Source organism: Acomys russatus, chromosome 19, assembly GCF_903995435.1.
Source record: "Acomys russatus chromosome 19, mAcoRus1.1, whole genome shotgun sequence".
Lineage (NCBI taxonomy): Eukaryota > Metazoa > Chordata > Mammalia > Rodentia > Muridae > Acomys > Acomys russatus.
This window is the reverse complement of record NC_067155.1, coordinates 26,560,138-26,585,439: the sequence shown is the minus strand read 5'-3', so window position 1 is coordinate 26,585,439 and position 25,302 is coordinate 26,560,138. Positions and strand designations below refer to the sequence as shown.

Genomic DNA, 25,302 nt, shown 5'->3' with positions numbered 1-25,302 from the left:
AAATGTAAATACCTTTCTTTGGAAACTCAACATTTAGAGTCTTACAATACTTCCTTTGGAATTTTCTCAGACAGCCTGTGAGACAAAGTACCTGGGAGGTGGTCAGGACCTGGCACAGTGCCCGGCTCTTGGCCATGCAGCTGCCTTCCACTAGCTGACACAGCAACCAGGCCAGTTCAATCATTTCCCTAATTTTCCATAGTGCTGGGGATGGAGCCTGAGGCCTTGGCCTACCACGAGGCTACACGACAGTCCAGTTTCACTAACTCTTGCTACTCCCAAGAACCTCTAGAGCAGAGAAGACAGAGCCATCAGTTTACCCAGCCTGTTTCCACCAGACTTGTGTCAAAGGCCAGACGGGAAAGCTAGACTTCAAAAACAGCATTTCCATTAGTCTAAGACACTGGCCTTCCCAACCCTGGCATGGAGGGGGTGGTGGGACAGGCGGGGGGCGGGCCCTGCTGGCTCTGAGTGGCTCTAAAATGAGAATCCACCAGCAGGTCACCTTCGTTTTTGTCTACAGAGAGAAGTGGAGTGGTGTAGGCCCTAGGGCCTCACCCAGAGAGCTGAGGAGCATGGGGGAGGGGAAACAAAGGCATACCCAGGGAGCTAAGGCCGAGGTGGAATTCTCCTGGGAGCACGCAAAGCCACTGCAGTACTTGAAGGACAAGGAATACAAGAGGCGTAGCAACAGGACCCCAAGCCATCTCATGTGCCGACCACATGCCCCGAACCGCAAGCTGTAATGATTTGGCAACCTTCCAAGGTAACATAAGCCCCCAAGCGATCTGGTGCAGTGACCCACAGCAAGCAAACGGGAAGACGGGAGGACGCCGCAGTGCTCAGTAGATGCAAGAGGCCACACGGATCACACGTCAGTGGCCAGAACAGCGTCCCCGCCTCACGACGAGTGCCACCTTAGGAGACCCAAGAGGCTGACTCAGCCCTAATTAATACATCTGCGTGTCCCGGTGACTCAGGAGAGTGAGGACAGGTACCAAAAGCAGCAGAAGATGAGCTGGGCCTGCTAGAAATGGGACTAGAGCATGTCTCTTAGGCCACATGACAGAGCCAGCCTCGCCCCCTCGACACCGTTGATCCCTCTAGGGACCTCCCATCTTCCATGCTCCAAACCGTCCTGGGGTCTGTCACAAGGTCACAGAGGCTGGGAAACCTGTATGGACCGAGTCCTCATCCTGTCACCCCAGCCGGAAAGCAGGCAGATGAGGTTCTGTTCTTCCTTTTCAGGTACCCTGTAGGTGACTGGCTGTTGGGCAGCATGGCTGGGGACACGCTTTCTCATAGGGCTAGTCTCGCATCTTGTGGTCACATGGTGGTCCTGGCTGGGCTGACAGGGAGACGCTCACTAACAGTCTGGAGTGTATACATGAGCAATACCGGGGGGGGGGGTGTCCCAGGAAGGGAGGCCTGCTTTGCAGGTTAGAGAAGGGGGTCCCCCCTTCTGCTGGGGCCGCAGCAGCGAAGCGCCCAGCCGGCAGGGAGAAGAGCTGCTGTCTTTGCTCAGAGGGAGATGAGGAGACCAAGGAGCTGTCCAGAAGTGACCAGGATCTCATGAGCTGGCTGCAGGGCTGTCTGGCCAGGCCATGTCAGCCGTGACTGAGGCTGCAATCTGGCTCACGGCACCTTTGGTGACAACGGAGGTGTGATAGCTGATCCTGCAGCATGGGTGGAAAGTACATGAGGGTCTCAGGCCTCTATGGGCACCCGTCAACCGACGTCACCTCGGTGGGCGGGGCTGCGCGTCATTTGCACTGGTCCAAGTTGCTGTCAGGGGTCCTTGCCTGGCCTGTGGCCAGGGACGCCTCCTCACTGTGCCACAGCCCATAGCCGAAATAGATGGAGAAGCCTACGGGTAGAGAGAGATCAGAGATGAGGAGAAAACAGGCAGGGCTGTGAAGCAGATAAGATTACCCAAAGTCCACTGGGGCAAAGCTATGTTTATGTCATGGGGTGGGCCCACGATGGTTTCCCTGAGCAGCAAGCTAGGTGGAAAGTCACAGAAGATGTTGGACTGCTGTCTACCACTAGGTGGCCTCAGAGTATCAGAGAGACACTGTTCTTCCCAGGATGGGACTTCTGGCAAGTACTCTGCCTAGACTGGCTTCCCGGCTGTTTTTAGTAAGTAACCAATAGGCTGAAGGACGCAGTCAACAGCAGGGAACACAGTTAGCACAGGATGATGCACAGCATTGGCCCAGTATCCAGGACTCCCCATATGTACAGTGGTGCTTTGAACAACCTACGAGAGTCTGTGAACGCATGGCTCAGGGCGGCCTGTGCAACCTCCACAGGAACGCATTCCTGAAGGGCTCACCTTCCCCAGGGGGTCTAGGAAATGACCCCACACTTCCATCACCAACGTGTGGGGGGACAGTAGGAACAGGTAAACCTGCCTCCCCACCTCCACCACCAAAAGAACCGTGGATCACTGTGGGCAGCTCGCTAGATTTTAAAAGAAAATGAGGTCCTGCAAGGTGCTTCCCATGAGCCTCCAGGGTCGCAGAGCTGGTCCCCCAGGCCATCAGCATCACAGCCTGGACACTGAGGAGGACTGAAACCAGCTCCTACAGGCCCAAGGTCAGATGCCTGGGGTGGGGGTGGGGTGTAGTGGTGGCAGTAAGGAGAGACAGACACGTCAGGGTTGGCCAGCACGCAAGCAGACAACCCCAGACCAAACTGTACCCAGGCCCCAAGTTGTATCAAGCCCTGGTTGTCTTCCGTCAGGAATAAGAGAGCTGCCACCCCATCAAGAGCCTCCTAGATGGCAATACCTCCCACCACCCGCTGTCTCACTGGCAGAGGTGTTCTGAAGGGCCCAGGAGTGCTCACAACCGAGGTGCTGGAGAGAGTGGTGCTTTGTTGATAGCTAGCTCTTATACCTCACGCCTTTTTTTTTTTTGGTTTTGGTTTTTCGAGACAGGGTTTCTCTGTGTAGCCTTGGCCATCTTGGACTCACTTTGTAGACCAGGCTGGCCTCGAACTCACAGCGATCGCCTGCCTCTGCCTCCCGAGTGCTGGGATTAAAGGTGTGTGCCACCACGCCCGGCTACCTCACGCCTTTTTAACTTCAAGATCAAGCCTGGTGAGAGAGCTGTCTTGGGCAATAGCCTATTAAAGGTGCATAAAGGGGAAGACGGTTCCACAACATATCGGGAGTTTTGGAGCAAGCCACTGACTAATCATGTTTGTTCGTGCTACGGAAAGCAGAAGAAGGCAGCTTCTGCAAATTAGCCAGCCAGGAGGCAGGAGGGAAAACGGCCAGCGTAGCAGGTAAGTGTAGCAGAGCTTCCGGGAGAAGCTGGGATACCGGATGTGTGTCACTCAGCAAACTCCACAACGTCACGTACCTATGAGCATCCACACAGCAAACCGGATCCACGTGCCCTGGTCCAGCTGCATCATGAGATAGATGTTCACGAAGATGCTCAAGACAGGAAGTATGGGGACAAAGGGTACCTGCAGAGACACGGGGGCAAGCATTCCTCCTAAAGAGACCCGAAGAGGAATAGCCATTTCATCCCCAAGGTGATGATGTTGATGATGATGATAAAACTACAGAAGCTTTAGTCGCCTTTAAGGCCAAGCAATGCCAGGCAATTCATCAGGACATTTTAATGGGAGGCCCTTAGACACAAGGTGTGCTGCATAGACAGATGGGCTCCTGCCTCTAGAGACAAACCCTGGCTTAGCAAGGCAGGGTGCTTGTGCTCTGAGGGTCCCCGAGGTTAGCTAGCAAGAGCAGCCACCCTTCCCCCCAAAACTCCCAGGTCTGGCCGAGCCACAAAGGTTTAGCTTCCCGGCAGAAAAACCATGCCTGGGACCCATCAGTATATTCCCTGCAGGCCTGCCCAGCTGCTCACCTTAAACGAGAGCTTGGTCTTGCTCTCAGGCTGCCTCCAGATGATTCCCGTCACCAGCATGCAGAGAAGAACCGACCCTGTCATCACAAAGACTGCCCACAGCGTCCCTTCGGCCAGAGCCTCTCTTCCAAGCACGGCCACAATGCACACAGTAATGATAAGGGCAGCTGTGGGGGAGACACACAGGGAGTTGGGGAGGGTCCCCATATAGCTCCTCAAACCCCCCAAAGGGAGACTCTGCATTTGCCTCCTCAATTACATGCGAATGAAAGCTAATGTCATAGTTGGGTACCAAAACAGATACCCATCTTTTCCACCAATGTCTCCCTCACCCCCCCCCCCCGTTCCTACCCTACTCTCATCCCCAGAAGCCACACAGCACCGCAAAGGCAGACTCCAAACCCCTTAGCCAGGAAAAGGGAAGCTCTTACCTAGGAGGCCGGCTGAAATGTTCACAATTAGCCCTGAGAATTTGGATGGCTCCATGTTCTTGGGCGAAAGTATGGTTTTCAGAGAAAACTTCTCGGGTACTGGTAAAAAGCCTGTCTGGGAGTCACTGGCACTGACCAGCTCGTTCTGGTCTACTTGATCTAGCTCGTCGGTGGTTCTGGCCATCTGGTATACCAGGTTAGGTTGTTCCGGCTGGTATCTGTAAAGACACACTCACAGCATGGGTGCTGAGGTCCGCGTTTGTTAAGAAAGAACACACAAACACACACACACGTCTGAGCTCTCAATGAGCCTTCAAAGACGAGACATAGGACATAAACGGGCAAAATGGTGCAGTCTCTAGCAATACAAGAACCAAGGACAGATCGAGTCCTTTCTGCTTTGACCTAATTCTCAACCTTGGTGTCCCCGCTCTTGGTGAAACAAAAAGGGGCAATCACTGAGACTCCGTCCAGTGAAATGTCCTAGAGAAGTTCTCTTAATGAAGGAAGCAGCAGTGACCCTTGGATGTGACAATGTTAGGTCACTTCTCACCAAACCACTGTTGTCAAAATCTCGAAGTGAGGACAGAGATAAACAACACTAGGATTCCACTTGCTGCAGAATCGCTGACTACAAGCAGGCAGACAGGTAAGCTCTGTCCGCACGACCTAATTGGAGGAAGCTATTCTAAAACTCTCCGTGCCTTGGCGTGTGAGTAACAGCAGAGTCGGGTCAGAGCCGAGCCTGTGGGATGACTTCCAGATGAAGCATGCATTAACATGAGGCAGCTCTTTGCCTTCCCAACCAGACCGTGGTGTCCTCACCAGCTTTTAAAAGCAGGGTACCTTCTGCACGGTCTTGTAGATAATCAATTCCAAGCACGAGAGGAGTGCGTAAAAAGCTAACTGTTCTTCTCATAGACTCCCATGGGCGTAGCAATTGAGCCAATCAAGAAAGTAGGTGGGGAAAAAAAAAGAAAAAAGAGAAAAGAAAAAGAAAGTAAGTGGAGCTCAAAGAACACATTGGTGCTGAGCCTCTAAAACGGAATAGAGGTCGGAGAACTAGTTTAAGTTGAGGGTGCAGAGTGGCTAGTAGGGGTCAGGCCAGGTTTTATAGACACTAGGTGCTGGAAAAATGAAGCTATTTGCCTTCTAAGGAGAGACACCTGAAAGAAGTAAGGAAGTTCTTGCTGGCTGGGGCACAAGCATTAGTGGTCGCTCTGAATTCATGTCCTCAGGATGCGTGCCACCTCAGGCCATCCCTACAACAAATCCCTGGTCCTCCGTGTCTACGCCAGAGTTGGAGCCCAGGCATGTGATTCTTTGGGAAGGCTCTAGGTGGGCGAAGAAGCTTCAGCCGCCCTACCGCCACTTTATTTGTTTGTGTTTTTTTGTTTTTTGTTTTTCGAGACAGGGTTTCTCTGTGCAGCCTTGGCCATCCTGGACTCACTTTGTAGACCAGGCTGGCCTTGAACTCACAGCGATCCGCCTGCCTCTGCCTCCCGAGTGCTGGGATTAAAGGCGTGCGCCACCACGCCCAGCTCCCTACCGCCACTTTAATGCTACTGTCCCTCAAAAGAGAAGCAGTTATAATCCTGTGTCCCTGAAAGCTACACCACCGCACGCCATGACGTGCACTCCCCGCTACAGCGCGAACAGACTACAGAAGCTTCCTACTGAGGAGGCATCATAGGCCTTGGATTCTTCTGATGCAATGTGGGGAACCACAGCCCCCAGGACCATCTACCTCCACAGTTGGGCTAACTGAAGCCATTGCCCTAAGCCTTTTCAGTTTCTGATTGCAGACTCAGACCAATGCTGCTGCCAAGGACTCGTCGCTAACCTTCTGACATTTAGCCAGAAAAAAAGGGAAGTCGTTAGGAGGAACCGAAGCTCAGGGGCTGGGGTGTGCCACTGACCACATCCCACCTCCGGCTCAGCTAATACGGCCTGAGGATTATAAACTTACAAAACCATGTGTCAAAACTATGGGCTGCCTAGCATCTGTCACGGAACGCAGGGAAGTTATACATACCGTAGGACCAGAACGCAGGCGGCCACCAGAGAGTAAGCCAGGAGGGTGCCGATTGACATGAGGTCTACCAGGTCCTTCAGCTCAAAGAGGAAGGCCATCACAGCTGGGGGAAGATAGACATCAGGACTGTGAGTGGCCCTCCGCCCACCCTACAGTCAGGGCCACACGAATCTGTAATCCAGGTACTGTCAGCCCCACCCTCACTCAGGCCGGCCAGGAGAGACACTGCTCAACTGAAAGCAGGCTCAAGGTTGAAAGAGAGTTCTCGATAAATAGTACAAATAATTAACAATAAAACTTATAAAATTCGCAGAGTACTTTTCTTCTTTGTGCGTGTGTGTGTGTGTGTGCGCATGCGTGTGTGTGCGCGTGTGTCCGTGTGCTCTTGGCAATCTTCCAAGCCAATACTGCAGATGGATACCGTGAGTCAGCAAGCACAGCTAAGGTTACACAGCTAGTAATTGGAAAAGCCAGGATCTGCATCAGACTCCTGTGACTCCCGCCACATGTTGGTGATGCACAGAGAGCCACATCCGTGCATCCATCCGTGCAGCTGTCTTCCATCCGTTTACCTATCTACCTTCCTCCACCTATGCGTACTCATCCATCCATCCATCCATCTCTGCTTCTATCCTCCATCCATTCTTCCATCTACCTGTCTTCCCTCCACCCATCCATACTCCTTTTGGTTTTACTCGGGACAGGGTCTCTCTGGACTGCCCCAGACTCACTTTATTGACCAGGCTGGCCTCGAACTCACAGTGATCCGCCTGCCTCTGCCTCTCAAGTGCCGGGACTAAAGGTGTGTGCCACCACGTCTGGCTCCCCCATCCATACTCTTTTCACGTGTGCATCTATCCATCCTTATCCCATCCATCCACCATTTATCCAGCCGGGCAGCACCGACTAAGCTCTAGGTACGCAGCCCTGACGGGGGCACACCAGCGTCTGGCCTCCTAGAGCATCGTCTAAAGACACATGTATCGGGAGAGAACGGTGTTGGGGCAGTCTGCTGCTCTGAAAAGACTCACAGGGGCTCCTACTCACAAGTAGGAAGAACAGTTGTTTCTCACATAGAAAAAGTTCAGAGCCAGGCGTGGTGGCGCACGCCTTTAATCCCAGCACTCGGGAGGCATAGGCAGGCGATCGCTGTGAGTTCGAGGCCAGCCTGGTCTACAAAGTGAGTCTAGGATGGCCAAGGCTACACAGAGAAACCCTGTCTCAAAAAAAAAAAAAAGTTCAAAGTCACGCCTCAATGGTACCATCCTGTCACAAAGGCACCTTTCCCATCCCGCCACCCGATTTTGGCCTTTTGAAGAATTGAACATACGTGCCTCGGAGGTCTGGGTCAGTGGCAGAGCACTGGCTGGCCTGGTATATACAAAGATCTACGTTTGATCCCCAACGGGATGATAAACATGTGTCTGTTTAAAAAATTTTCCCGTGCATTGCTGGGTGTGGTGGCGCACGCCTTTAATCCAAGTACTCAGGAGGCAGAGGCAGGCGGATTGCTGTGATTTCAAGGCCAGCCTGGTCTACAAAGAGAGTCAAGCCAGGACAGCCAAGACTATGCAGAGAAACCCTGTCTGGAAAAACAAAAAACAAACAAACAAACAAAAATTCCCAGGCATCTAGTTATGTATGTGTATTTACCACTTTTCCCATTTAAAAAAATAACTTGGCGGGGTCGGCTTTGTGGTGTTTTAAAATCACATGCAAATCAACACACATGAAAGCATTGATCATGAAACCGTCGATTTCCCACACACCTCTGCAGCCCCACCAGATCAATGCAAGCCAAACAGATTTCAATTGGTGACAAATAGGAAGATTAGAGAGCAGTGACGGCCTTCCAGATAACTGGACTGCCTTCCGACTGAGCACGCAGCACCAGCCTCCACTTCCGTTCACAGAGAAGCCCTGACAATCGGCTGCCATGTGTGTGGTTTCAGAGCACAAGATGTTAATCCCACCAAAGGGGGAAATACTTGGTTTGGTGAGTGGCGTGTACTTCATAGTCAGTCACCTGAAAGGTGATGGTTTGACCTCCCATTGTGAGCACAGGGAGGAAATTAAGTCAAATTATGTAGAAACAATGAGCAAATTGGCCAAGTTGTAACCTGGTGCCCCAGAACCTGCAGAAATACTGATAAAGTAATCCGAAGCTTGTTTTCTTTTATTATAATAGTCACAAAACTAAAACACTTAATTAGAGCAAAAATATTAATAACACTAGTAAATAATCCGATCATTTAAGATGGCCAATTGCCTGACTAGTGGCCATTCCACAAATCACTGAGATACAAATTGTACCTTAGGAGCAGCTCTGCCTCTCAGGGTGGGACCCGGGGTCTCGCCGGACCTCTGCTGCTCCACCTCGGCAGTAGGCTCTAGCCTCAGCCGTGAGCGGAAGGAATAACAGACTGCAAAACAAACGACAGCCTGCAGCCCGGCTTCCTCTCGGGTCTCCTGTGCTATCTTTGCAGAATTGCACAAGAAGGCTCCTCAGCTCCGGGTCTACCGCTGCTGAGGGCCAACAGCAGCGCCCTATATGTGTCCCCTGGGAAAGAGGTGGCACCTGTTCTGTGCTGTTTCTTAAGTGGGTATTTACGTTCGAGGACATCTGTGTGCTAAGATACATGGACACTGGACTTGCTGGTGGTCACCCAAAGTCCTCTGGGCTTGGATTATGGAAGAGGTCAGCCTACTAAAGGAAACATTGAAGGGGCAGGGAAGGTGGGTGGCTGTGTGTGTGTGTGTGTGTGTGTGTGTGTGTGAGAGAGAGAGAGAGAGAGAGAGAGAGAGAGAGAGAGAGAGAGAGAGAGAGAGAGAGAACACGCGCACACTCTGGCCATGGAGGTGACAGTAAGTGTTAAACACTAAGAATAACTCCCACCCATCCTCTGTAAATCTGGTTTCGTTCTCCTTTATCAAAGCACAGTTATCTAGAGCTGGAGAGATGGCTTAGAGGTTAAGAGCACTGTCAGCTCTTCCAAAGGTCCTGAGTTCAATTCCTTGCAACCACATGGTGGCTCACAATCATCTACAATGAGATATGGTGCTGTCTTCTGGCCTGCGGGAGCACATGGGGCACAATACGGTATAACTAATAAATAAAAAGAGCTTTGGCTGCCCTCCCAAGGGACTTGAGCTCGGTCACTAACACCCATGTGTTGGCTCACAACCGTTCTGGGGGACCCGACTCCCTCTTCTGGCCTCTGTAGGTACCAGGCACACACTTGGCGCACATACATACATGCAGGGCCAAACACCCATACACATAAATTTAATCTTAAAATTGTTATGAACCCAGTTCTGGGTGTACAAAGCGGTGGTTTGAGGGTCTCTAATGGATGCGCTGGAGCTTTTCACAGCTCATACAGACAAGTAAACGTCACGACTCCCCAGGAACACTGACTTACGTGTTCGAATAGCAGCACGGAGAATGGGTTAAACACTTACCAGCAATGGCGCCTGAGGTCACCGTGGCGATTATTGGTGTTTTGGTCCTATCGTTGATTTTGGCCAAAAATTTAAAGAGGAGCCCGTCTTCAGCCATGGCATAGATAACTCGGGGCATAGGAAACATAGAGCCCAGGAGGCTGAGCGAGAAAGACGGAAAACACGTGAGTCAAACAGGTCACTGGCAAATGAAGCCTTTGCCGACTCCTGCATGACCGCAGCCAAGGACGGGTGTCTGCTCTCACCAAGATCCACTCCCCTCCATAGCACTCGGCACCCGGGGCTACAGGACACCTGGCATAAGGGAGCATCCTCCATAAGGGAGCTTTCACATTTGTGTCTACAGTTAGTCCTAGTGGAGGGTGATGGTTAGCAAACGGTTCCTGTTTACACAAGCTGGTGGGGAAGCCCAGGGTCAGGGTGTGTGTGTGTGTGTGTGTGTGCACGTGCGCGCGCGCACACATGCGTGCTGGGGGTATGGGACTCATTAAAAGGCACCCACTCCTTTACTCAAAGAGGCTCCTGCCTTACCAGCCAAACTAAAGGCCAAAAATACAGTGATCAAAGAGGGGACCTGGGTCAGGGGTCAAAGTCAGGAGAAGAAAGCCGCATCCTTCCCAAACATCCTGTACAAAGTTGGCCCCAGCTCTTATCACTTTCTGTAGCTCCTAAGCCATATCAACTACAGTATGAAAACATCAGATGGAAGATTCCAGAAAAAAGCAACTGCTATTCCCACTTTTATTTTAAGTGTCATATATAATCATGCCCCTTGTACCTTAGCTATATGTGTACATCTTACTGTGCCATATTAAACTTTAACACGATCATGTGTGCGTGTGGAAAAAGGAAATACTGTGTACATAGGGTTTGGAATGACCTATTGTTTCAGGCCTCCAGCGGAGGTCTCCGAGCATAGCTCCCCGCGGATAAAGGGGACCGCCGTATTAACAACACAAATAACTTATGGCGACAAAATGCACAACGAGCCACACACTGGTGTTGGGGTGTGGGGTCGGGAGTGCCCGGAAGCTGCCCTCACCTGGTGGAAAGTGCGCAGAGGGAGCCGACAGCCACGGCGTACTTAGCGCCTTCCCAGCCGCTGTACTTGAAGGCACCAGGCAGCGGGCTGTCGGTGTCCAGACAGAAGTAAGGCATCATGAGTGTGAGAGCGGCGGACACGCCGAAGTACGCTATGAAGCAGATGAGGAGGGACGCCACGATACCCACAGGAATGGCCTTCTGGGGGTTCTTTACTTCTTCACCTAGGAACAGTGGCGGGGGGGGGGGGGGGGGGGGGCGTCAACCAATGAGGGACCGAGGGCGGGAGCATCACGTCATGACCGCAAGGGGGAACTGGGGTCTCCGGGGTCTCCCAGCCCTTCCCGTGACAGAATGGGGGGGGGGGAGGGGGAGGAGGTGCCCTTGGAAACACCCGCCACATAATCACAGCCCAGGAGGGCGTTCCTGACCTTTCTATCAGGGTTCAGCTAACGGAGTTTCCTTTGGGTGAGCCTAGAGGCTTAAGGGAGCCTGACCTATTCAATCTGCCGGGTCGTTGTTATTATAATGGCCCGGATGTGCAGATATGAAACCAGGCTATGGCCACACTGTCACTGTCCCACTCTGGCCGCAGAGCCCTGGTTATGTTAATGATGTAATTTCCTGTCAGGCACTGCTCCTAGGGGATGTGGGAAGGTGCCAGGGGGAGTGAGAAGAGATCAGCAGGAAGCGACAAATCCACACAGTTGCTCCTCTGGGACCAGAACAGCAAGTGGAATGTACCCACAGGAAGACATTACTGGCAGTGGCGGTGAGGGAGCAGGGCCCCACCCGGCACAAGGCTCCACAAACCTGTGGTGGCAATGCAGTCAAAGCCCACGAAGGCATAGAAGCAGGTCGCTGCCCCAGACAGGACACCCGAGAATCCAAAGGGCATGAACCCTCCCTCACCGTGTTTCACGTTTGTGTCACTAGGGGAAAGAAATAGAAAGAAAAAAAAGAAAAAGCAAAGATTAGAACATCCGCTGCACCGTTTCCTTTTGGGGACAGCACTGCTCTGAAGAGAAGATCAGGGCTCAGTCTCTCTGACCACAGTGAGGAGGGCACTCAGTGGTGTCAGGCCTCTCTTCTCCAGGGCTCAGAGGACTTGGCGTACACTATGTACCTTTCCAGAAGCATTTCCATGCAGAGACTGGTAAGGAGAGGCAGGAGGCTGGGAGGACACAGGCACATATAAACACCGTGTACGGCCTCACCCGGCCCTGCTCCCCAAGTCGTGTGTGGTCTAGGATCTTAAGTATAAAATCAGGCTTTTGGTTTTTTGTTTGTCTGTTTTTTGAGACAGGGCTTCTCTGTGCAGCCTTGGCTGGCCTGGAATTCACTTTGTAGGCCAGGCTGACCTTGAACTCACAGCGATCCAACTGCCTCTGCCTCCCAAGTGCTGGGATTAGAGGTGTGCGCCACCACCGCTTAGCTAAAAACAGGTGTTTCTAAGCAAGCTAAGGTCTTACACAAGCACACTGTTTTTTAGCCGACTGCTGCATTCCCGCAGCACCCATGTATATGAGGGAAAATGGCTGCAGTAAAAGTGTGGGCTTTGTCACTGAAGGTTTGCTTTGAAAAAGCATCAGGCAGGAACACTGGACTCCCGGAAGAGCGCCAAGGGCTAGCCATGCGGGGTGTGCGGATGAACAGCGAGAGACACAGAAAGGGCTTTGAGCAGCTTGTGAGGAGGAGGGAAGCACCCAATGGGCCTCTCTGACTCCAACAAGGGGCTCACACAGCCTTCCCCAACTGGTGGAGTGAGTGCAAATCCACGAGCAAGGACATACCAATACACAGACACCGCCACACTTCTCCTCACACTCCGCACAATGCCGTCAGGCCTCCTGGTCCCTGCCAGAGGTTCCTGTCCTGACTCCCCTTGGTGATGGATACAAACCGGATAAATCCAGTCCTCCCTGAGTTGCCTCAGTCAGTGTTTTACCACAGCCACAGAGGACAGCGTGATCACATGTCCTTGAGTGACGGGGTTGGGGAGGGAAATGCGGGGCTTGTCACTGAGAGACATGCAACCTCATACAAACATACACGAGGCTATTGTGAGAAATGTGAATCTGTGGCCAGAAAATGAATCCACAAATAAAATAAGGCCCTTTACAGACTTTAATAAGACTAACGAGCCTGCTAGCCTCCAGGCCTGCAGGCCTCCTCTCCCACAGAGGCAGATTCTCACTCCAGCAACAAATGTCACCTTGTCTGGTAAGCCATCCTTGAGGTGGCCAGCTCGGGGATGACTGGGGAACATAATCTCTGTTGACGGCCCAGGCAATCTGCAATAACAAATTTAAATCCCAGCTGACCGCCAGGAAGCAAGAGAGGCCTTCTGTGTTTCACTCCTGCCTGGAAACAGCGGCCAGAGAAATGCGCTCTCCCCGGCTTCCAAAGCCTACCTTGAAACTTCAAAGCGCTCTCAGAGTTCGCTCCACTCCATCTTGGATTCACGGGACCAATAAACTTGGCATAAATATAACTAACTATGGAAAGCACATTTGAGCACGTCCTCCCGTCTCCATGGTAGAGTTTAGGAAAGGAAAAGATACTTTTGTTTAAGCTGCTAATTAAAGGGTAGTAGGCTTAAGTGAAGTTCTGTGTATCTAACTCGACCTGTTCCTGCTGCAGCAGTGGTACAGGCTCGACACCTGGTCTCACACCAATGACTAATGCGGTACGTGTGACTGCTCAGATCTCTAGCGTAGGGCGGCACTCTTGAGCCCCGCCCCCTTGTAGGTACCTGTGGCTGCTCACCGGATCTGGAGAGGAAACAAAGATGGGGGTAGAAGGGCGTGGACAAGTCGGGGTGGGGATGCCAAAGGGGTGTTCAGGGCTGATATTCGGACACCCTGGATATACCATTTCCCCTTCTGGAAAAAAACACGGTATGCTCTCACACCCAGTCCAGTCACTCATCAGACAAGAGGCCAGCGGACGTTGTCATCAGGCAGGACAGGACAAACTGGAGACAGCTGTGACTCCAAAGTGGCCAGCCACCACCATAAGAAGCCACCATGTCTTCCAAAGGTGCCTTCATCAAGGCAATTTAAGCATTAGCCTTAATGACAACAGAGTCACAGATAGCTTCTTGCGTGTCCTGGGACACCGGGATTCACCTGAACATCTGACCAAGAAGATTAAAATGGCATCACAATGACTTGGCTTTGTTTCCTAAATAATTAGAACTTGTTGAAGGCACAGGAGAAGTGGGGTGGTGCACAGCATTAGTCCCAGAACCTGGGAGGCAGAGGCAGGCGGATCTCTATGTATTGAGGCCAGCTAGGTCTACATAGTAAATAAATACATTAATCAACTGGTTTTTAAAAAATAAAACTCTTTAGCTACTTTGATGATGATGATAATGAAGAAGGAGGAGGAGGAGGCGGAGGAGAAGGAGGAAGAGGAGGAGGAGCATCTTTACAAAATAAATTAAAATCATGTAATATTTAAAGGTACATGTTATCCTATGAACTGTGTCATATGATCTAAAACAGCTAATACGGAGAGCCGCCAAAGGGACACATGGAGTAAACTCACTTGTTCCTACAGAGGCGGCTGGACTCATTCAAGAAATCCTTCTCGGTGAGCTGCCAGTTTGTAATGGAGCCTTTCACGAAGCCGGACACCATGATGAAACACAAGACCAGGACGTTAATACACGTGAATATCTTGTTGACCATGGCTGACTCTTTCACACCGACAGTTAACAATCCTAAGAGAAAGGCACAAACAGAAGGCCACATGGAAGAGTTAGCCAGAGCCCAGTTTCTTTCATTCAGGGACAAGGGACAAGAAGGTGAAGGGCAGGAGGCAGCCACTAGGCGTGGGACCTCCAACATTCTCTGCGTGCCTCTGAGGAACGCAGCTCAACCGACTGCTGCTCTCAGAGCAAAGACCTGGATTCCCTGGGAGCACAGAGAAGGCGCCACAGTGGAACAGTGGAGCACTGAAGGCTGCAGAAGTCTAGACCGTGGCGGTCAGCCTTCCGCGAGGAGCAAGCGCTTGGTGGAGGGTGCACAGGGCCTGGGTCCCCTCATCAGGCAAGGGAAAGATACTCCAGGAAAGTTAAAAAGGATTTGTTCTCTCTGAGGAAACATCACTTGGTGCGGGAACGAGGGAGCATTCCTTGGAGATACTTAAGTCACGCTGGCTGTAGCAATGCGTTCTAGGAACATGGTCCCTCCTCAGACTTAATATTCCTAAAATAATATCTAAACTTGACCAGTTCTAGCTTGTTAGTTCTCATTAAACGCAAAACAGAAGAATCACACGACAGGGGACAGCCTGCCCCCACCCCCCCACCCCAGTGGTAAGAGCCTCTGCCGTGCACACACAGCTCACATAGTAAAGGTACGGTCCACCAGGCGGGGCTACAGAGAGGCAGAAAGCATCCAGGAGCCGGTTCTCCAGGTCCTGGGGCTGCCCCTGAATGGATGTGTAGGCCAGGTCAGGATGGGGGTGACGAGTGGGGCTGGGAGTGGGGGTGTCCTTTCTTTTCTCTCTCCAGCCAGCAGGGCAAACGGTCCACGACTGAAGCCTCAGACACTGTGAGCCTAAATAAACCCTTTTCCCTGATACCATATGAACTCAGGCATTTGCTACAGCAACGGGGGTGGGGGGGAGAGAAGGTTAGCACGTGGCCAAATCGTGATGGAAGGGAGCCGGCGTCACCCAGGAACCAGTATGATCAGAGAATGTGGTCCTCCCACAGGCAGCATAGAGGAAAAAAACCAAAACAAAACAAAAAAACACCCCGTACGCATGGGATGAAGTCTAAAACACTGAGTAATGAGTGAGCCATCAAATAATGAATTCATCAGTGGCTGAGCGAAGATGCCACCGTGCTCCAATGTGCTGCCTTCCTTAGTGTCCCTCCCTCTCGTGTTCACAAAAATCAAAGTCTAACCATAGCTGTACAGACTTATTTTCTAATACATGTTTCTGTTAGCTGGGCCAAAAATACTGCCAGGGCTGGCCCAGCATTAGATGACCTCACTTCTACAGCTCTCAGGAGCCACCCAAGACATGCTGAGTTCTAACATTTGATGGACACTGCCGGTGCCGAAGCGTCTGCGTGTCTGCTAGATGCTCCGCGGAGAATGATGCCCATCTGAGCATCAGAGTCACAGGCCAGCATCACTAACGAGAAACTGCTGTGTCCTGCAGCACCTGGCATTTCCAAACTCTGCAACTTATGCGCCGAAAGGGTGTGTGCGTATTTGGGACGCGTAAGCAGAACCCCCCCCCCCCCCCCCGCAACATGCCTCAGAAGCCTAAGCACACCACCCTCTTCCGGAGGAACATCTCTGCTCCACGTTTTCCTGGCACACTTCCTTCCCAAAGCACCATCTTCTGAGTCAAAAGGTCAAAAAGCCTTCAGTGCTAACAAAACCTCACGCCAGGGAGCACAAGCTGATTTGTAGGCAGGCCAGTGGCCAGGGAAGAGAGCAAAGAAACAGGGGGCAGGACCAAAGAGGCAAGAAAGCCAGAAGCCGAGAGGGGCTGAGGGCTAGCTCGGAGTAAAAGCACAGGCCAGGCATGGTGAGGCTCTGGGTTCCGTGCCCAGAAGCACCAATACATGAATGGACAAATAAATAAATAAGCAAATGTAAGAGGCAAAGCAAGCTAACAGCAGGACTGGGACCCATGGCCCCAACACAATCTTTTTGTCAAAACGGGTCTTTACCTGTTAGGATGATGATTATAATCACAGCAAATACGTCAGGGTTCTGGGCCAGCACCCCAGGGACATTCAGAGCCATGTGCTTGCGTGAAAAGTCTCCGATGTGTTTGCCTATGAGCTCGTCGAAGGTCGCACTCCAGGCTCTTGCCACACTTGAAGTACCTGCCGCAGAGCACACGGTGACAGTCAGAAAACAGTGGTTACCTGTCAGCCCCTCGTATGGGGGGGGACAGCAGGCTGCATCCTGAACCATCGTCGGTTGGCTGAGTCGCAGTATATGCAATGACTCTACAGTGAACGGGGTGAAGCCAAAGGCTCCCTGGGGCCACTAGGGCTGGAAAGAAACCCATTTTATCCTTAACCGAGATCTACACTGTGTGTTTAAGGGGTGTGTGCGTGTGCTTGCATGTGTGTGGCGTGCAGTGTGTGAGTGTGTATGTGTGTGTGTGTGTGCGGGTTTGTGTGTACGCGTGCAGTGAGTGAGTGTGTGTGTGCACATGCGTGTGCCCACGTGTGCGTGCTACACTGGTGTATGAATGAATCCCAACCATAAATTGAAAGTTTAGATTTTTCAACTCTGCATAAGTATCGATAGCAATATGCGTTCAGTAGGTACTGAATTTCAATTTTTATCTTTTCAGGGTCTAGCGATATTTCATTTGATCCTCTGTGGCGATGCTGGAGAGTGTCAGCCTGGCCCACGATTGGGAGGGACACGAGTGGGAATCTGCTCTGCCCCTAGGATGGGGGCATTTGTAGTTTTGGTGGATCGCCTGTGCTTTCACTGTTTTTGTATTTTCCGGGGGTGGGGAGGGGACACGGGCATTGGTTTTCTGGGACAGAGTCTCGGCATGCAGCTGGGCTGGCCTCAGACTGGCCATCCTCTTGTCTCCGTTTCCCAAGCACTAAGATGACAGGAGTGCATCACTCACTCTCTGTGATGCTTTTGTTCTATGAGGTAACTATTAGTATGTAACTGTGAGAAGCTGGGAAGCAGCTGCGTGTGTGCTTCAAACACAGCATACGCACATGAGCATAAATGTACATATACATGCGCATGTGTACATGAGTGTCACAATAAAAACTTACAAGTAAATCACAGCCCTTACCAACCGACGGGTTCTGACAGCATCTATCAAATGACAAATACTGACAAGTCAGGACACTGTTTAGGAGCCCACTCTCCTGTAAGCCCTCGGCGGCAGGGAAACCAGTATACACAGCCTTAACCGACTCACCTGAAAAGTGATTTATCAATGGGCTGACCCCATCACAGGGCCAAGCATACCCTCAACCCTGATAAGCCAGGCTGCCGCTTTGTACCGGAACCCAGAGGCCATGGTATCCCAAGTGCAGTTCCACGGCGAAGAACCCACCTCACCGACCCCCAGCTACAGAGAACACAAGAAGAGGCTGGACCTCAACCATTGACAGTCCTGGCTGTACTCTCACTCCCCGTCTCCTTCCCTTCTGAAGATGCCCTGCTGCCTCTCCAGTGCTGTTTGTCAGGAAATGAGGCTCCAATGTTTGCATCTGGTTTTCTCCTTTCGTTTCAGAGCCCACCTTCTCCCCTCCCCCTCCCCCACCCATGACTATGAATGGTCCACAGGACGTCAGAGCGAGCCTCATAAGGATACCTCTTCACTATTGGCTCCCCTCATGCTAAGTGTTTTCCCGAAAACTCAAAAGTGCAGCCTCATTTTCTCCTCCGGCTATTAGGGATTCTGCCCATGAAGACCAGGAGCCTATCGATGAGATGCGGTCGGCCAGCCCTGCATCCCCGAAGCCAGCTTGCTGCAGTGTCGTTCCACGCCCCACCCTACTGCATACCCCATCCTTTCTTCACCCTGTTCCCACGTCAGAATCACGGCTTTAAAAGGCCATAAATGTAAACACGCCTTTAAAACTGAAAAGCTCTCCTCTCTTGGTAGTTAAGGCTGAGTAGAGGTTCCCAGGCTGTCTCCATGCCTCTAACACAGGCACGCGGCACTCCAGGAAAGACTAGCATTGTTTTGTTGCTCCGACAACAGCAAGCACTTCAAGCTCGCTGTTGTTTCGAGCCCAGGTGAACCCACTGGGTTCCCACGGAGAAGCCTTGGTGTGTGAGAGTCTGGTTACAGTCTGAAGGCTGCGTGGGAAAGGACAAGCCATTACGAAATTTACATTAGAACCATTAGGAGGAGCTCTGCTGCCTCCCAGACACTGCGGCCACCTGAAAGAGCAGCCTATGGGGGGGGGGGGCTTCTGCCTGACAGCCTGAGGAGGTGGCTATGGTGTCCCCCATGCAGACAAGAGGCTGCCAGGACCAGGAGGTCCCCGGAGGCGGATCACAGGACCATGTCTACGTTTCCTCGTGGGAGCGGACTCCGGTTTCATGGGTGGCTGTGTTTAATGCTAATGGTCTGTGAAGTGTGTGGGGGAAAGGCTGGGGGTGGGGCGGATGGAGAAACAGCGTAAACAATGGTTTTAAAACGGGCAGAAACCATGACCTAGGCTTTCTGCCTCTTCAGTAGCTTCAAGGGGAAAGAAACTCTGGCTATGACTACAATCGCACAAAGTAATTATTTATGAAGACAACAGATAATGATCCCAAACTGCAGAAGGACACTCGGTGAGCTACCCTGTATTTATAAACCTATGTACCCAATGACACTTAGTAGGAATACTACCATGGAGAAGCCATCATGATATTTTCGTTATAAAGAGATTAAATGCATATATATGTGGTGGTCGAGAGTGTCACTTGGTGGAAGAACATACATCTAACATTCCCAAAGCCCCGAGTTCGAGCCCCCTGCATGTCTACCCAGCCCTAACTTGTTAACAGCAGGACATCCCTCACTGTCCAGTGTCCTTCGGCCTCAGTAAGATGCTGGGCCAAAGCAGAACCCAGCAAGCAACATTCCTGTTGGTTCTCAGGATGGCTGTTTCTCCTCTCTCTGTGTTTCCCCAAGTGCCATCCACCACGATATAGTCACTGTAGTGACAAGTGGGACTTTTCAAATTAGAATCATGCCAGGCCTGGTGGCGCACACCTTTGATCCCAGCACTCTGGGAGGCAGAGGCAGGTGGATCTCTGTGAGTTCGAGGCCAGCCTGGTCTACAAAGAGAGTCTGGGACAGCCAAAGCTACACAGAGAAACCCTGTCTCAAGAAGGAAAAAAAAAAAAAAAAAAAAAAAAAAAGGAAAAAAAAAAAGAAAACAGGTCGAGAAAGCCATGAGAAAAAGCCAGTAAGAAGCGCTCCGCCATGGTCTCTGCTTGGGTCCCTGCCTCTAGGCTCCTACTCCGACTTCCCCCACAGACGGACTGTAATTTGTAAGCTGATATAAGCCCTTTCCCCCCAAAGTTGCTTTTAGTCTCGCTGTTTATAGCGGCAACAGAACAAATGAAAAGTGAGAAAAGTCACAACACTGACTCCTAAAGGCCCTTTAATTCCTGCTAAACTCAACAGGCAACTCAAGCTGCAGCCGCCCATGGAGATAGATGTACTAAGTTGGTCTTTGGGGGAGGGGAGATCAGAGCATCCTGAGCATAGAGGGCGGAGGCTGCAGGCTGGAGAGGACCGGAGACGTACCAATGATGTAGGAGAGAATCAGGTTCCAGCCAGTGATGAAGGCCCAGAGCTCCCCCACTGTCACGTAGCTGTAGAGGTAGGCCGAGCCCGTCTTGGGGACGCGGGCACCAAACTCGCCGTAGCACAGGCCGGCCAGCACTGAGGCCAAGGCCGCAATCAGGAAGGAGATGACGATGGCGGGACCAGCATCTTCACGGGCCACCGCGCCGGCTAGGACGTAGACGCCAGCACCCAGGGTGCTGCCGACCCCGAGAGCTACGAGGTCGAAGGTGTTGAGGCATCGGGACAGCCTGCTCTCCTCCCGGCTGCAGTCCACCACCTTCCGGCGCAGCATCTGCTGACCCAGGCCCAGCAGGTATTTGCAACCCATCGTGCCGTGCAAATCTGTAAGAAAAGAGAAAGAAACAGGGTTGCTGCGCTCAGTCATGGCCACAAACCTACAAACCTCACTTCACTGCAGGATGGAAACATGGGGGTGAGGCCCGATATAAAACCACTTAGAGGCGAGATAGTTTCAGTCTAGCCGTCCCACAGCCAACAGTCAGGTTCCATGGTTCCCCAGGCCTGAGCCTCTCCAGGACATACAGAATTGCACAGAAGGGAGCACTGCAAGCCTGAGGAAGGGACTCGGTGCTAGAGTGTTTGGCTAGTACGCATGCTGCCCGGTGCTCCGGCCTCAGCGCGTTTAAAACAGTACAGTAACTTCTTCACATAGCCTCCTGAGAGCCACACGCCAGGAATAGACTTCTGAACCTCCTCCATAAGGCAGAAAGTGAACCAGAGACCTCAGGCTCGGACAAAAGGCTCTTTTAGCCATGCATGGATGCTAAATACTTAGGCACAGACAGACCCGCGTCACAGACAAACCCGTGTCACCACCAGCCCGGACAGGAGGCCAGTAAACAACCATGTTGGAGGGACTGCAAAGCCACCTTCAGATTGAAGATCACAAAGTACAAATACAGACAGGGAGATCTTGGTTTCCCGGCGCCATACAAAGAGGGCAAGGCAGTGTAACCACGGCCTGCAGCTCTCATCCCCCAAACATGTGCACAAAAAAGACTCTCTGCCATTGGCATAGCCCTCGGTGACGGGAGTGAGAGGGGGCACAGCTGGGACCAAAGCACTGGTTTACAAGTGCTGCCAGGTGCTGTGAGCCACTGATGAGATCACCACAAATGTCCCAGTTAGGTGCCCATTTCCACCTCATGGGTGAGAGAGAGGAAACATGAGACTGATTCACTACACCCAGGGTTTATTTTAAGAAAATACCCTTTGTGTCTCTTCAGAGGTATTTTAAAACTCTCAGAAAGATGCTGTCCACCTCTTCCACTCAGGCCAGGACTCCGAGGCAGGTCTTTTCAACCAGCAGTTATGCAAAAGATGAGGTTTCTCTGTACAAAAAAATGAATCTACCCTCCTCAGCAGACAAGAGGAGGCCGGCTTCCTGCGGCTGAGACTTTACACAGGAAGCTGCCAGGTGTGGATCCGGAGCTGAGGCTCCCTAGTTCCTGAGGGGAGGAATGACATATACACAGTCGCTCCCAACTGATTTTTATTGATAAGGTATTGATAAGACTCTTAGCAACACCGAGCGTTGCAACCTCATAACATCCCACACACACACGGTCGCTATAGAACACTTTCCTTAAAGTGTTCTTCCCTCAGAGAAGTTCCAACTCCAAATTGGATCCAGGCTATCATCACATAAAAACAGAAGTAAAATAGAACTGGAGAGATGGCTCAGTGGTTAAGAGCACACATTGCTCTTCCCAGAGGGCCTGAGTTCAAATCCCATTGCTCACATTAGGCTGCTTACAAACTCCTGTAAGTCCACCCTTGGGGAATCTACTACCTCTGGCCTCTGCAGGCACTGTGTGTGTGTGTGTGTGTGTGTGTGTGTGTGTGTGTGTGTGTGTGTTACACACAATTAAAAACAATAAGAATAAATCTTTTAAGAAATAGAAGTGGCTGAGCGGCAGTGGTGCACACCTGTAATCCTAACACTCGGGAGGCAGAGGCAGAGGCTGGTGGATCTGAGTTCGAGGCCAGCCTAGTCTACAAAGGGAGTTCTAGGACAGCCAAGGCTCCACAGAGAAACCCTGTCTCGAAAAACCAAAATTAAGAAATAAAAATAAAGAAACAGAAGTAAAACAATCCATTAGGTCAGAGCCTCAGAAAGACTTCTTTGGGCTCTCTTTTAAAATCTTCAATGTAAGTGGGGAGTTTGGGATGATGTAACTTTGTCAGTCTCAGATTGAATCACTGATTCCTTCCAGCTTGATGGTTTAAGGAGAGAGGGGTCAGGAAAAAGGCTATGGGACACTGTTTCCCAATACCGTCCTTTAAACCTTCACACTGGGATCGTTCCTGGGTTTTCAAAATGGCCTGTCCCCTAAGGACCAGCTCCTGCCCGCAGCCTGGTGTGAAGCAGGGACTGTCTGCATCTGCACAGGGTTCAAGAAACCATGTCGCCGCACGGTCACTAGAGCCAACAGGGAGCTGGCCAGCCCCTGCCCCCAGTGGGCTGTGGTGTGAGGAGGCATGGAGTTTTTAATAAGGAAGGGCAGGTGCTCAGAACGCGGGGCCTTGCCAGCAGAAGTCAAAAAAAAAAAAAAAAAAAAAAGAACATTCTCAGATGCTGGACATGGTGGAAGTGACTTGATGACAGGACGGCGTAGAAATCTGTGGAGGAGGAAGTGATTTCAGAGCAGGATCCACTTCCCCTGCAGACGTTAGGCGGCCAAGAAGAAACAGAATAAAATCAGGGGACAGTACACAAATAAGGATGAAGGCGTTTGGAATAGGGAAAGCCACAGAGCTATGCAAGGAGACACCACCAACATAGCCTCAGACCCCAGCCACGCACCCTGAGTTCCTCGTGGCTCCAAGATGGCTGAGCAATGTCAGCACCACCCCCCCCACACACACTTTGTAGAGGCCCAAAGAAATAAGTCTGGGAACAAATGCTGGCAAACCTGTCCCAGAGGATCCAGCACCCCTCTTCTGGCCGTGTGGACGCTGGCACACACACACACAGATATGCCCACGTGCAGAGAAAACGACAGACACTGTTGTGTCACTACCACAGGCCTTGTGAGATCCCAGTAGGACGAAGCGTCAGGGGACACAATGAAAAGCCAATGGGCGCTTTTCTTAAAAGTCACCTAAGTACCAGTGTCATCGCATCATTAATCCTCCTTCTCCTCCTCCTCTGCCCCGCCCACTTCTGCTTTTCCTTTTAAGGCCAGCTCAGCTTCTTCTTGGCACCCGGTTTTGAACCTGCTCTGTCAGAGTCCACCGGCTCCATCTACTTCACCATGAACAAGCTTTTTCAAAGCTGCTCACCCAAACCAGAGATGATCCACCCTATGTGTGGACAGCGAATGCTCTCAGGGAATACCAAGACACCTTCCCAGCACCTGTACAAATGCAGGGTGCAGGAGGTCCCCAAGCTTCCCAGGGACAGTCCCAACGGAGCACTACTAACTGGGGTCTGGGACCAAGGCACAGGAACTTCCATAAATAGGCTTTCTCTATGTCCTCCTGAGATGGAATACTGGTGTTTTACCTCCTTGGGCCTTCAAGGTATCCTAAAAGATGAACTGCAATTTTCTTAGGCTCCTTCTAGAAACAGCTTCTTTGAAAGAGGACCAGGAACAAGAGTAAGACAGAGGCCAGGCAGTGGTGGCGCAGGCCTTTAATCCCAGCACTCAGGAGGCAGAAGCAGGTGGATCTCTGTGAGTTCCAGGCCAGCCTGGTCTACAAAGCGAGTCATGGGACAGCCAGGACTACACAGAGAAACCTTGTCTCAAAAACAAACAAAACAAAACAATAACAAATAATTAAGGCAGAGTATTCCATGCAAAAACTAATTTCACCGACCAATCAGCGAATACATTCCCAGTTCATCCATTTACACAGTCGATGGCCCTTTAAGGAACCTGGGCTGGCGACCCATATACACGCAAGCCAGAGAACACACCTTACTTCCCAGACTTCTAGAAACTTCACTCCCTCCTCCTCACGCAATTCCTACAAAATCCAGTGATTCAAAAGCAGACAAAGAAAAGAAGCCGCAGAGAATGAGAAAACATCAAGTGGGTGAGCTGGGCCTGCTGGGAAAAAGCAAGACTGTCTCAGAGGCAGGCCAGGCCCACGCAGTGTCTCTTTAGTCTTCCCTGGAGTCAGGAAAAGTTGCAACCGTCTGGACTCTTATAAGGAGAGAGGGTGGAGTTCTGATGGTCCCTTGCTCAATGCACACAGCACAGAAGCAGCAGGGCCAGGCCCTAAACTCAAGCCACCAGCTTCCAAAGCTGCACTCTCTGCCATCTGTGCTGACCCGGCTCCGCTTCGCTTTGATATTAGGGTCTGTTCTTTTGTGCTGGGGATCAGACCCACAGCCTCAAGCCCGCTCGTCACACCACCAGCCACCTACTTGTCCTGAGACCGAGTCAGGCCCTGTAGCCCGTCTGACCCTGAACCCTCCCTGTCCACCAACATTAGAATTCCCTGCAGCCTGGCTCGCTGGACACAACTTTGTCTAAACACGCCTCCGGCTGCCGGACAGCTCCTCCTCGGCCACGCCATCTGACATCTACAGAGGCAAGATGGCGACACACCTTAAATGGCCACCTGCAAAGTCTAATTGATCACTCCTAAGACAAGGAGTGACTCACGCCACCTCCCCCCTACCGCCACCCCCCACTGCTGGCTTTGGGGATGGGGGGTGGGACACAAAAGTGGATAATTTCAGCTGCAGGGACCACCCCGGGCTGTGGTAGGAATGTTCTAAAGTCATACATACAGACAGCAGGGGCTTGAAAAAGGTATGTAGCAGCAACTCCAGACCAGTCAGGAAGATTAAATACAATGATGCAAATATTATTTTAAGTCTGTAAAAACAGAAGTATTGAAAACTAAGTTATAAAGAATTTTTTTTGGGCAGGGTGATGGAGAGCGCCGCCTTTCTAGGATTGTTTTTCTCTTTTATTTCCATGAATTCTTACTGTTTTCCCCCCTATAATGAGTGGGCAGTGCTTTTGAATTAGAGGGAGAAAAAAAATCTAATAAAATCAACAAATGGAGTGGGGGTGGGTGAGGGAAGATAAGAGGGTCCTGGCAAGGTCAACCCATCTCCTATCTACGTAGAAAATGCTGGTAATTAGATCCGAGGGTT

At 51.4% G+C, this 25,302-nt stretch overlaps 1 protein-coding gene across 1 annotated transcript; it reads right to left on the bottom strand.

The window, feature by feature from the left end:
• Nucleotides 1–1,130: 1,130 nt before the first annotated feature.
• On the bottom strand, nucleotides 1,131–20,542 carry Slc7a1 (solute carrier family 7 member 1). Its single transcript, XM_051162855.1, has 11 exons — nucleotides 20,124–20,542; nucleotides 16,552–16,710; nucleotides 14,403–14,577; nucleotides 11,664–11,782; nucleotides 10,852–11,074; nucleotides 9,810–9,949; nucleotides 6,348–6,450; nucleotides 4,313–4,530; nucleotides 3,882–4,048; nucleotides 3,369–3,477; nucleotides 1,131–1,867 (listed from the first exon to the last, which is right to left on the bottom strand). The coding sequence occupies exons 1-11, from the start codon at nucleotides 20,491–20,493 to the stop codon at nucleotides 1,764–1,766; spliced, it is 1,887 nt and encodes a 628-aa protein (XP_051018812.1). The 5' UTR covers nucleotides 20,494–20,542; the 3' UTR covers nucleotides 1,131–1,763.
• Between the last annotated feature and the right edge of the window lie 4,760 nt (nucleotides 20,543–25,302).